Genomic DNA, 13,477 nt, shown 5'->3' with positions numbered 1-13,477 from the left:
GAGAGACGGAGGATGTAGTCGCGCCAGTGTTCGAGGTGAAAGAACGATATTGGATATTGTACAATACATAACAATCATTGTAAATAACAGCAAGAAATTCGCCGAACAACACAATCGACAAATCTGTGTACAGGAAACACCACATGAGATCCATTGGGGAGCGATGATGAAAGAGGAGAAAGTGGAGGTCCATCAAAATGTATATAAACAGCAAAGAGGAAACGAGGTTGCCAAGTCATTTGTACACAGATTAAAGAAGATGAGTTAGACCGAAGATCATATACTGTACATTGATTACATACAATCATTTCAGACTCAAAATACAGTATGTCATGTTGAAAACAGTAATATAACGAAAATAGGTATCTGAAGAGGGAGACATGAAGTGGAACCCAAAGTTCATTTTCGTATCTTCTTTGGTTTCAACCTAATCAATGCATCTTATGTCATGTCACGGTTACTCTTGCCTTATCAATGGTTCATGATCCAGTTCAATGCAATTGTGGGTTTCTATGGTGATTGAGTGGTGGGCTGAAGGTGAACGAGGTGATGAAACTTCCAGCTTGGCATATTGTAATATTCCGTGCTGTATCGGGCAAATCCAAAGTCGTCATGCGGCGCCGACTTTCAATGACATGTCTGCCAGTCTGCTCAGCGATAAGAGTACCATCTGCCAGTACTCGTATTAGTACAGCTCAGTAGCCTTTCTCCCCCTACCTTAACACGAAGTATTCAGTTAGCCGAGAGAAGAATTTACTCGTAGTCTCAAGAGAGGATCGGTCAAACCCGAGCACTAAACTAAAACTTAAATTCTGAATGGGCTAGAGACCATATGGGCCTATTTCGATCGTCTTGGCTTCTACGGATTGATTTCAATTCCAGCAATGCATACAGTGGAGAGCCGCGAATCCGGAGTCATAGTGATGTGCTTGAATCCCCAGAGTGAATGAGGAATGCTGTCATGCCAAGGGAAGTACGAGTAGGAGTAGATAAGACGAGGTGGAATTCACCGCAATTTTACTGATAAGCGAAATCCATCCCCACTTTACTCTCCCCATCTTTGAAGGTATATAAGAGATGCCCTACTCAGAGGGTACAGACGCTACGGACTGTCCTGCTGATAAGCTTAAGCGCTACATACTCGTATCGTCTAATCTGATTGATCATGTCGAAAGAACAACAACGAGCAGTCGACAGCGAGAAAGATCAAATTGGTGTGGTGGTAGATGTGGCACCTGAAGATGATCGAGACCTAAAGGGGGACATCGTGTTAGCAAGTCATCATGAAGTGGGATTGGATTTGTATACCCAGAATGAAGGATATGAGTATACGATCGAAGAATCAAAGAGCATGTGAGTAACATGAAGTCTCTTGCTTAAATCCCGAAATCTTCCGTGTACTCGATCACTTGGATGTTCATGGTCATGGTCATTCACGCATGAATAACAAGATATACTATACGGCAATGTGTGACCCCGAGAATATTAGCTCATGCTCATGTTATTTTCTGCTTTATTGTTTGGGTATAGCCTACGAAAGATCGATCTTCGTATCCTACCGATATTCTGCCTGACTCAAGGATTGGCATTCCTCGATAAGACAGCTATCAATTATGGAAATTTGTTCGGTATGAAAGCTGGAGTGAATGTTACTTCTTCACAATTCGTGAGTGACGTACACATGTCCAAATCCTTGATGAACCCTCCCTCTCCTTTCTCATGTTCCATCGAGATGATCGGGATGATCACGCTGATGACACCAATCATTTGCAGAGCTGGTTCGCATCTGCTTTCTACCTCGGTTATCTCGTTTCAGCTTGGCCGGGGAATATCTTACTTCAAAAATACAATGTAAGTGATCTATTCCAAGCTGGACTATCTCACTGAATCTGATCATGCTTTTGTAGACTGGGAGAGTCATGGGTTCAATCTGTTTCGTCTGGGGTATCATCTGTGCTGTGAGTCATACTTCCCTCCTCTCGGTTCAACTTCTCAAGACGGGCGTTTGATCGCAGTGCTGCATGATCTGACTGCTCTCTTGCGTTTGCATCACACCTAGTGCACCGCAGCATGCCACAATTTCGCGGGAGTACTGATCAACCGACTCTTACTTGGATGTCTCGAGTCGGCCGTTACACCAGGTCTGGGACTGATGACTCCCCTCTGGTGGAAACTCGATGAAATACCTGTAAGGCACTTGACTTGGTATAGCTTTAATGGATGGGCAGGTATAATTGGTGGATTAGTTTCTTAGTAGGTCAAGCCCACCACTACACACCTATCCTCATTACCATGTTATCTGAGGGCAGTAAGGGTGGTATGCTAACAGCTCTGTCATAGTGGAATAGGACACGCTACTGGATCTGGTATACCCACATGGGCATTGATCTTCGTTGTAAGTACCTCAGCAAACAGAAGACACAAAGTGAGAATCGATCGATTGAAAGGATTGGTCCCCTTTTTGATCATCGTAGGTATTCGGTTCATTCACTTCGTTATGGGGTATTGTCATCCTGCTATTCCTCCCTGACTCACCGGCCTCAGCGAGGTTCTTGAACAAGGATCAAAAAGTAATAGCTATCAAGCGAGTGGCCGAGAATAGGGTCAGTTTCGTTACTTTAGCATATTCACGAATATTCTCACACACAACTCAACTGATTGATTTGATATGATCCTTTTGATATTATCAACAGACTGGAACGAAAAACACTAAATTCAAATGGGAACAAGTAGGAGAAGCTCTCAGAGATCCCAAGTGAGCCAAGGGTTAACTTTCAGACGCTCGAATTAATGTTGATCATATATCTTTTTTTTTCGCGTACCGTACAGAACATACTGTCTTTTCCTCGCTTCCGTAGCTGCACAAATTCCAAATGGAGTAGTTACCAATTTCTCATCTATCATTGTGAGCCATCCTCTTTCTATCATTCGTACAGTCGAGGTAAGAGTATAAATCATTTTTGCTAATTTTTTTTGTTTTTTTACGTAGATCTCTGGATTCGGGTTCAATCAATTACAAACTACTCTCCTTGATATTCCAAGTTCCGTCCTTCAAATCATCTCGTTGATTGCTTCGGGGTATTTTGCAGGAAAATTCAAGAATAGTAGAGCTATCATGATGGTGAGTCAAATTCCTTCGCAAATCACCTCCCAATCCAATCAAATTATATAAAATCCGTCTACTTCACACATCAATAAAATACGGTATCTACTTTGGTGACGGTTTTTGGGGCTAAGCTGACTTGGTTTTTTTTTTTTTTCCGTGCCAATTAGTTTATCGGTAATGCAACATGTATCATCGCAGCATGTTGTCTGACCTATGCACCCAAATCTCAGACTTGGGGTAGATTAGTGGCATTTTGGTTCACCGGTTTCGCAAGTGTTGGTTTTTCTTTGGGTATGGTCATGATCACTGCTGTAAGTAAACATCACATGATTTACCCCGTGTTACTTTATCATGAATGCAATGCAATGCAGTGAGATGAAGTAAGCTGACTGAAAATGCGGTATAGAACGTCGGTGGATATACGAAAAGACAAACTATGACTGCTATTAATTTCGTTGGATATTGTATTGGAAGTGAGTAAATCATCGGTTCTCAAAACATAGGGTCATTGTATGGAGTTCACGACTATAATTGATAAGTTGACTGACACACTGTTTTTGTATTTGTAGATATCGCTGGACCACACGTTGTGATAGGTGAAGAGAAAGCCTTAGGTTATCCAACAGCTACCAAGGTGAGTCAATCCATTCCACACATCCGATTAATGTAGTCGATCGTATCATTCGTATGCGTTGTATGATTCGCAAATTTGCTGAGCATCGTGAATATTGCAGGCTATGTTAGCTGGATATACAGTCAAGACGGTTTTCCACGTCTTCTTGGGTCTCTACATGTTATACTGGAATAGAAGATGGGATCAGGAAGCTAAAAAGAGAGGAGAAAAGTTGAGTGAAGTTGAAAGAGCCAAGAAAGCCGAATTGATCGGTATGGTAAGTATCTGCTACTCGTTTATCTGACGATGTGAATATTCAGCACAATCATGATCAGTACACAGCTAATGCTTAATGGTCGGACTTTTAATATAGACCGATGCGACTGAATGGAGTGAGTCAAAACGAGTTTGACGATTTTACGAAGACTGTCTGAGCTGATCATGTGAGTTGTGTATCAAAGATAACCCGTATTTCCGTTATTGTCTGTAAAGTCAAAGCTTTGTGAATATACAACAAGCGAATAAGGTGAATGACATGTGCGGAGTAATAAGTATGAGGATTGTAAGTAGTGTGTATCGTATGAGTCGAGATGAGCGGAATGTAGATGGTAGTGTAAGTTGTATTGCTAGGAGATACGGATATCGTTGTCGTCAGAAGCATTTTGTTGGTTGTAGACGTAGATATAAAAGGAGTATTGGAAGTTGTAGTCAACAGACAAGATACATTGTGGCTGTAAAAGCATTTCAAAATGAATGACATGCGTTTCTCCGAGTGTCATGACGAAGCAAATGTTGATCTGATTTTGCCGAGGTTGAGCTTCATACGCCTGTCAGCACGAGGTGTCATGCAAGTCCGAAACAACAGGATCAATTCAGATCCTATACCGCCGCAGCATCAATTGTGATCTTGATCTTGAGCTATAAACGACCACGTTTGGGACTAAAGCTTCCGAGCGTTTTCGATCAGATACCATTTAGCGCGTTTCGATCATTTCAACCCTTGAAGACATGTAAAAGTGGGGGGTCGTCATGCTGCTTTGGCAAACATAACAAGAACTCTCTAACCGATCCAGTGATCGTCTGAAGTTGTGTAAAGTTTGATGCGCCCTCGATAATTCTGCCATTTGATGGTTCTTTCTCTTCCGACATCAAATCACATCAGTTATCGTACGAGTACTGGCGAATACAGATCGAGACTTTCATTTGACAGTGAGAGAAAGGTGACGGGATAGAGATAGAGGGCAATATATCCGGAGGTATGCTCACCGAAATGAACAGATTGGACCTGCATACTCCTTATATATGAGTATAACTATGGAACAACCTTTCATTACCGAGTGTAGGTACATCCAGTAGTCCTACGGTGCATGACCGTATACTGCATTCTTTAATTGTGTTAACTGTACGAGTGCAGCAGGATGATCGGGTAACTGTTGTAATTTCAATTTCCCTCATTTTTAATCTAAGATCAAATGAATTACCTCACCCTTTACTCCTTGCTCACTTTTACCCTGGATTGACCGTATGATCCCCCTATGATGCGTTGAGTGATAAAAAAATAAAATGTGGCTGCGAAACACCCACGTCACTGCAGGTGGTTTACCTCCGACACGACCGTTCTGATTCAGAACGAGTGTCCTATGAGAAGCAAATGACCATCACAGGATCCACCCACCCCACCTACAAAAGATCAAAAAATTCAAAAACACGCTAAAAAATCAGACTAAAACACCAAAGGATAGATACAGATACAGATACAGGTACAGGAGAACTCCAAAGCACTCATCTGCACGTTGAGGGTTGATTGAGGAAATACCGCATGTACGGATCACCACGAAACATGACCACGAGCTCACGTCGTATTCTGAATGAATGAATGAACGGGGCAGTAGGTGAGAGAGAGAGAAGGGATGTGATGATATATGTTACATCCATCATATTCAGACGAAGCAAGGAAAACGAAATCAGAATCAGGATCAACCCTGTTTTCCATTCGATGCCGTCTTCTTTCTCTCTTGACGTGTGTTAACCCTCTTCGTCTTATAAGAACCAGAGTCACCTCTCTTGTCTCTTTTCGTACCCCGCATAAAACCGTACTATTTTGGTACGGCACGATCAAATCTACTGTACTATTTTTCATTTTCGTCCCATCTCACCCTCTTCTGCGTTGACGTTTACGTTTACGTCTGAAAGAGAAGAGCGAAACCTAAGTAGTTATTACCTCTTCAATACAACTCGCATAGTTTGGAAACACCGGATCACCCGTTCTTAGGCTATCCGACCTCCTTCCCAATCCCGCATTAGTAGTAGTAGTAACAACCTCGTTACCATCGTTTACACTTATTTGATCATCATCGACATTATCTTTTCACTTCATCAATCTCATCTTATCATTTATCAGATCACAGACACACTACGGTATCCGATAAACAACAACTACATCTGTCGATCAAGGTATCATTCGAAGAAACCGATATAGAAACTAGATATAGATAGTCAAAGTCAATCGGCCGAGCGTTCTGATACACGTATTACAGAACATATCTTGAAGATCCTCACCACGCGACTTCAGATCTTATCATTATCATCATTGATAGCAGACCTATCAAGCAGAGCTTTTGAAGTAATAGGAAGCGTAAGATCGTCGGACGACTATACTCCATTGATCCTCACCTGGCAGACGCAGACGGACAACCTCGGGACCTTAAAACTCGCCTGGCGTTTTCCTCGTACCTTTAAAGATCAATTCTCTCACCCCTCTTCTCTCCTGTCGCTCTCCCAGTATTCGTATAGGATAGAAGGAACATTGCACTGCACCGCAGAAATCATACATGCAAGACGGAGAATCGTGTTTGCAAATCAATAACATCATATAAGGTGAGTCTGAGAATGACCAAACATCCATTCATCTCTCTTCGGCGTTATATTGAGATCGTCTATCTGTCTGTCATCTGTTTCTGTTTACCTTTTAACCTCACTTTATCCTATACAATAACGATTCTCCCTCATCAAATACCGTCATCTATCTTCTGAGTTTATTGTCGCGGATATATGATCCTTATTGCATAATTCACCGTTCATACACCGCGGAGATTACACATCACACATTACACAGCCCGTCGTCTAGGTTTCATCACATTACCATAACATAACATAAAAAAGCACATGGTTTCGTCTGTCGTAGATTGGATCTGTTTTTAAATCCCATATATACTCTTGCTTTCTGGAATGCTAATTATCTGTTGTCTTTTCACCATCATCATCATCCTTTCTATCTCGACACCCCCCCAACGATAAATGACCATACGACACACGTAACCAATATACCACCACCGCCGCATCCTTTCACTCCCATCCTTCTTGGCATTACCACTCCCCCACTTCCCACCTTTACCCAAACACTGCTTCTTGATACCTTTATCTTCTCTGCCATTCGATACCACACACGACCTCTTCTCCTGGTCAACTGCAACCACCAATAAACAAACGCGATCACTCATCTCATCAAAAAATGTCATCCACTCCCCCCTCTACCTTACTCACACCTGGAATGGCAATGATCAACTCTTCTTCAATTTCCTCTTCATCCACATCTTGCCCAACAATATGGACCTCACCTGACGACTTACTCACTGCCAATTTCAGCTGGACCACATCACTCTCATCATTAGCGACAACGATGACCACGGGAGGATCGAATAACTCATCTCCAACTGATTTCGCTTTCGAACCACCCACTTTACCCACCAACAACACCTTCGAGAGCAATACCATCTCATCAGCACCATTCAAGCCTGAACCTGTGAAAGTCGATTCGTTCACTTCTAACGGGAGCGACAGCAGTAGTCCGTTCACACCTTCTGGTGGACAAGTCAGCAACGCCAATCCATATCCTTTCTCAGGATCATTCTCATACAACGCTTCTACCGCTTCGTCCTTTTCCTCAGCTTCTGGTTCAGGTGCAGGTAGTTCATTCTCATCAATAGACGCCTTACCTGCCATCTCAAGGGATTTCGTGAGACCCTCAACATCCGAGACTCGTCGACCAGCTACTGCCGGTGGAGCATTGCAAAGTAGAAGTCCTTTCGCCGGATTCATGCCTGGAGGTTCGAGTGAAGAAAGTGGACAGAGATTCCAAAGGATAAACCAACAACGACCCACGTCCTCAGACGGAAAGATGAGATTGAACACCACGATCGAAGAAGGTAATGAAGGGTTGTTCACCAATCCATTTGAAACTTCTAACAAAGAATCTCAATCTCAAGATGCCGGATACAAGCAAGTACCCTCGCAAACACCTACTTCAGATGGCCCAGTCGATCCTCATTATATCCCCGCCAATCGAAGAGCATCCGAACCTCAATTCAATGTTCAGCAAGGCTGGGGTCAACATTCACCACTTGCTCCACCAACTGGCAATCCCACACCTGCTTCCCTAGGTCTCACTTCCGCTCCTGCACATGTGCCTCAAGCTGGATTCTTACAACAACAGCAAATGCAAGGATCTCAAGCACAATATAGTCGTCCAGCATTTCATGGTAGACCGCAGACTTCAGATGGTCTACCGAGCTATCCTCATTTGACGGGCAACGTCCCTCTACCCAGTGCTCAATCTATAGCACGTCAAATACCTGGTATATCAACTGCCACTGGAGGATACTACCACCCCCCAACACCATCATCAGCTAGATCGTTCGACCAAGATCCCAAGACTGGATATATGCCATTCAGAGATGATCGATCTAATTCACTCAATGCCTTGCCCCCTCCAATGGTCGGACCTCCCTCGTCAGCTTTCCCAGGTGATAGAGCCTATTCAATTGACTCGGGTCTAGCCAGACCTGGTCAAGCACAAGCTATCAGATCATCCTACATGCCTCCCTCGTCTGGTAAACCCGGTGAAATGTCTTCTGAATTGACGTTTGTCCAACTTGGTGGTCCGGCTCCCAAGAAAAGACCTAGAAGGAGATACGATGAGATTGAAAGGCTGTACGCCTGTGGTTGGAATGGCTGTGAAAAGTCTTACGGAACTCTCAATCATTTGAACGCACATGTCGCGATGCAGAAACATGGTGAAAAGAGATTACCTTCCGGTAAGTAAAGTGGAATCGACTACATTGGGGCTGGACAAGTGACTGACGGTATTATTTTTAACATGCAGAATTCAAGGAGATGCGAAAAGCTTGGCGAAAGAAGAAGAGAGAAGTAGCAGCGAGCAATGCAAACGCGATGTATGCTGCCAACGCTGCAGCATGGCAGCAACGAGTATCTGTCAGTTCGGCATCTGGTACGGAGAGTGATTGGGATCGAAGAGATTCAGCCGCGTCGATGATGTCTACTGGATCAGAATACGGTGGTCATCGATCATCAGCTTCTTACCCTGTCGGGTATGCACCTTGGACTGGCAACTCTGGACCCATCGATTCTTCCCGACCTTCCACTTCTTCATCTTCGATCTCCTCAATTGACGGAAGTGGTAGGAATTACTTTGCACCTCCTCCTGTGCCTGGTGTTCCTCAACCTGGATATGGAAGTCTGGGAATGGGAATGGGTACGATCAACCCTATCAACTCTCGACGAATCTCTGCGCCTCAACATCTCCCTGGAATGCCCATGCCCCACTTGGAAGGATTTAGGAGTCTACAAGATGATCATCCCACGCCAACTGCTCAGAACCCTTTCCCACAGAGTCAAAGACCGTCTGGAGGTTTCCCGTTCACCACATTGACTTCGCCCATGGCTGCTAATGCCGGTGCGGGCGGTACGACCATCACGGGAAGTAATGGTGGAGAGGGAAGTTATGCGGGTGCGAGTCAGTTTGCTTTCCAGAGGTGATTGTGATGATTGAAACATAGTTTGTCTGTCGTTTACTTTGATCATTTCGTCTTATTCTGTTCATACCCCCGTTGTCTTGTTGATTGATATCGAAATATTGTTCAACTCTGCTAATTTAGTAAATTTGTAGCTATAGGTTTCTGATTTTTTCCTTTTTTGTTTCGTTCAATTTGGAGTTTTGAAACAAAATCTTTTCCCTGTTCTCGCTTTGTTTTTTCGTTAATCATATAGAACCTTTAAAGAACTCGTCAAGTAGTTGGGTGTCTGTGGTGGAAAGAAGTATTAGAGTCGTTCATGATATTTGTAAATAGTATATAAGTAAGATTGGTGAATTTAAAAAGGATTTTTCGTTTGCCTTTGGAATAGATCGAATATTATGGATATGGATATGGATATAAATTGTGAACAATCAATTATGCTCTTTCGTTCGTCCAGGATGTTAAGCTTCCTTCGGCGATAATCCAAGTCACATCTCGACAAGGTGTCAAATGATTGAAAGCATAATCAGGTTGATACTCGGTGACCTCGTCGTATGCGAATGAATGGATCGGGCCCAGGGTAAGAAACTCAAAAAAATGGGACCGAGGAATGGGAATTGGGACTGGGAGTCGGAGTGACGTTAATAATCAGACTAGAGTAGTTCTGGAACTCGTAATGATCTACGTTGACATCTGATATCTGACAAAACAACTCATTTTGTGGGTTCGTAAGCTTATACATCTGTCACTCTTTGTCCATCGAGATACATATCTACGTATAAGGCTACATCGATAAACTATCGAAGGATCAGAGGATCATCCCTCTCATAGTCGAACCACTCGCCAAATTCGCAGCTGGATCCTATCAAGGGGGGTCAAAGCGCATGAGCTTGTTTCGAACATCAATAGCTCATCACAGAGACATTCATTCGACATTACGAAATCAGGTGCAATATCGACTCTACCCCACCCGTATAGCTGGTTCAACAGTGCCTTTCTTTCTCTTTTACCCCTGCATACATTGTGATACAAGACGTAGACATATACTATAGGAGTGAAGCAAGTCAATCACAATCGGCATCAGAATCTTATCAATCTCAACAGAGCAGAGGATATAACTGTGTTTTAGTATACGGTATACAATAGAAGATAAGATGGGTTTGAACAGTCCTTTGCCAGGTAAGTTATAAGACCAATCTTGAAGCTGTGTCTTGCTATCTTCCACATCCTCATCCACATCCACATCCAGCCTAACCGAGTCAGAACACTTTTAAATGCTGATGTGATGCTGATTCATCTGTAAGGATCGTAGTGCGATTGGAAGAGGAGACTAGGAAAGCAGCCAAAATATGTGAGTTTACTTGCATAATCTTTCATCTTTTACTACCTTAGATGGATCACTGATGGTGTCTTGTGATGATGCAGTGAAGAGTTTCGTGGATGTGAACAACAATGGATTAGACAAGGTGAGTATCTCCTCCTCCCTTTGCTCTCTCATCCTCTCTAGCATGTATGATCTTCCATGTCATATCACCTTACCATCATTCTGTTCAACTCCATGAACGCCTGAGCTGAGTTGGAATCAACTTCACTCTCCAGGTGATACCCCGTCAAGTATTAGAGAGAGCAGCAGGATTCGCAATCTTCACAGTATTCAAAGCTGGTTTCGTACTTACCGCCAGGGCAGGAAGTGGGGTGGTCATCGCTAGATTGGATGATGGATGTGAGTACTAGTCATCTTTCTCTCTTGCGCTATACATCTGCATAGTGAACAGTATTGACATGAAGAGACATTTCCTTGCAGCCTGGTCACCGCCTTCTGCTATCGGTTTGGGAGGATTTGGTTTCGGTGGGCAGATGGGCGCAGAGTAGGTGGATGTTTCATACTGCGTTCCTAATGTATTCGGGTGGATGATCAGTCTGGCTAATGTAATTATCCCTCACCTGACAGAGTAACAGATTTCCTCATCGTTCTGAATGTAAGCTTCCCGACTTTTCGACTCAACAATGATTGGATGATCCGCATACTGATTTGCTATCTGATATCGTTTTAGTCCAGAGCAGCGGTCGCATCATTCATGTCAGCTGGTAATCTGACTTTGGGAGGTAACCTGTCGGTGAGTCACCAGTCTTTTCAACCCAGCCATATGCAACAAGGTCATTGCTCTTCTGACTAACCGTGTTTTCAGGTCGCTGTCGGTCCACTGGGTCGAAATGCCGAGGGATCAGGATCAGTCAATACGAAAGGCCATCTCGCCGCCATGTATTCCTATTCCAAGACCAAAGGTCTATTCGGCGGTGTCTCAGTAGAAGGATCGGTGATTGTCGAGCGTCAAGATGCCAACAGGTTAGCTTATGGTGGTAATCCTAATGCGAAGCAGATTTTATCAGGTACATTTGATCCACCAGAATGGGCTCATGTGTTAATCGATCAATTGGAGAAATCTACTGGTTTACCCGGCGGTCAGACTTGGATTCAGGATAAAGACAAACATTTAGAATACGGTACAGGCATGGGAATGGGTACACCGGAAAAGAAAGGTGGATATGTATTTGGAGAAGGATTAGGTGCAGGTGGGAATACCCCTCCAACGACTCAGAATGGTAGAAGATCTAGAGGAAATAGTTTATTTGGTGGACAGAACCAAAATGATAGATCGGGCAATGGAAGTGGACCTCCTTCAAGACCTAGTAGCTCAAGAAAAGGATCCTCCTTCAACCCATTTACAACCGGTTCCAATAGTCCTCGAGGAGCCAGAAGCCCGTTGGAACATTCCTCAGAGACTTATTCGGCTGGAATGGGAAATGGCACTCCAACAGGAGGTAGATCAAGATCAGGTTCTTTACTGAAGAATGGTGAAGTACCTCAACCATTTTCATATATGAGTCCATCTAGATCCCAGCAACAGGCTGCAAAAGAAAAAGATCTGTTGGGTGATTGGGATACACCTGCGAATACGAATGATCCATTCTCAACTGCATCTTCGAATCGATCAACGGCAGGAAGGAAACTCAGTGCAGGTGAGAAAGATTTATTGGGTACATGGGAATCGAATGGGCAAAATTTATCTGCCCAATTCGCTTCTTTGAAAACTTCAGATACGTATGGTAATTCAAATGGAAATGGGACGAGAAGTAGGACTGGATCACAAGCGAGAAAAGAAGATATTAATAAAACATTTGATGACATATTGGAATATCCAAATCAACAGAAAGATGAAATTGATTATACACCGAGAGAAACTGAATCAAAATTCGCTAATATCGATTGGTCAACTTATCTCTCTTCGACTTCGACTTCGTCTACCAATGGGACTGGACCAAAACCAAGCAATTTCGTATCGATCGCTTCTGGGAATCACAAACGGAATACATCACCGACAAAGAAATCTAGACCTTTCTCGATGTATGGCGGGGGTAGCGGTAGTGGCAGTAATAAGGTATCACCTAACTTAGGTAATAGTTCCAAAGAATTTTCACCATTTGAAGATCTACCTGTTGGTAGATTGAGGTCCAACTCGAATGAAGATGGTTCAAGACCTTTTGAAAGTTATTTGAAATATGCCAATCAGAAGGAATCCCCACACAACAATTCAAATGGGAGGGATAACAATATGTCTCAACCGAAGCCTGATCTCAGGTTAAAAACTGGATTGGAAAATGATGGTAACTTTGAAGGATATGCACGCGCTATTGGTTTATACGATTTCATCACTTCGACCGAAGGAGATTTGAATTTCAAAAGTGGACAAGTGATTATCGTTTTAGATAAGGTCGATGGATCTTGGTGGAAAGGTTATTCACCGATTAGTAGGAAAACGGGCATATTCCCTTCCAATTATGTTGAGATTGTGGAATTGCCGAAGAATCCTAAAGGTGGTGTTGGATGGGGGGAATTGAGGAAGAGAGTAGGAGGCAATGAATTTGATCAATAGGATAGATCAT

The 13,477-nt window shown here is 43.2% G+C and overlaps 3 protein-coding genes across 3 annotated transcripts; all 3 read left to right on the top strand.

Moving 5' to 3' along the window:
* Positions 1-1,165: 1,165 nt before the first annotated feature.
* Positions 1,166-4,209, top strand: I203_100068 (uncharacterized protein; the record flags this gene model as incomplete). The annotated part of the gene is made up of 16 exons (XM_019151202.1): positions 1,166-1,353; positions 1,531-1,666; positions 1,774-1,851; positions 1,908-1,958; positions 2,060-2,253; positions 2,341-2,395; positions 2,475-2,603; positions 2,694-2,755; positions 2,830-2,905; positions 2,990-3,121; positions 3,274-3,417; positions 3,513-3,579; positions 3,676-3,740; positions 3,841-3,996; positions 4,093-4,111; positions 4,181-4,209. 16 exons carry the CDS (start codon positions 1,166-1,168, stop codon positions 4,207-4,209), a joined length of 1,581 nt encoding a protein of 526 aa, XP_018999527.1.
* Positions 4,210-7,230: 3,021 nt separating this feature from the next.
* I203_100067 (uncharacterized protein) lies at positions 7,231-9,554 on the top strand (the record flags this gene model as incomplete). Its single annotated transcript, XM_019151203.1, has 2 exons — positions 7,231-8,812; positions 8,881-9,554. The coding sequence occupies 2 exons, from the start codon at positions 7,231-7,233 to the stop codon at positions 9,552-9,554; spliced, it is 2,256 nt and encodes a 751-aa protein (XP_018999528.1).
* Positions 9,555-10,686: 1,132 nt separating this feature from the next.
* Positions 10,687-13,467, top strand: I203_100066 (uncharacterized protein; the record flags this gene model as incomplete). The annotated part of the gene is made up of 8 exons (XM_019151204.1): positions 10,687-10,711; positions 10,845-10,883; positions 10,958-10,998; positions 11,132-11,255; positions 11,337-11,400; positions 11,484-11,511; positions 11,587-11,649; positions 11,722-13,467. 8 exons carry the CDS (start codon positions 10,687-10,689, stop codon positions 13,465-13,467), a joined length of 2,130 nt encoding a protein of 709 aa, XP_018999529.1.
* Between the last annotated feature and the right edge of the window lie 10 nt (positions 13,468-13,477).

This window comes from Kwoniella mangroviensis (assembly GCF_000507465.2).
Source record: "Kwoniella mangroviensis CBS 8507 chromosome 1 map unlocalized Ctg01, whole genome shotgun sequence".
NCBI lineage: Eukaryota > Fungi > Basidiomycota > Tremellomycetes > Tremellales > Cryptococcaceae > Kwoniella > Kwoniella mangrovensis.
Note: the sequence above shows the minus strand (reverse complement) of the source record. Positions and strands in the feature narration are given on the sequence as shown.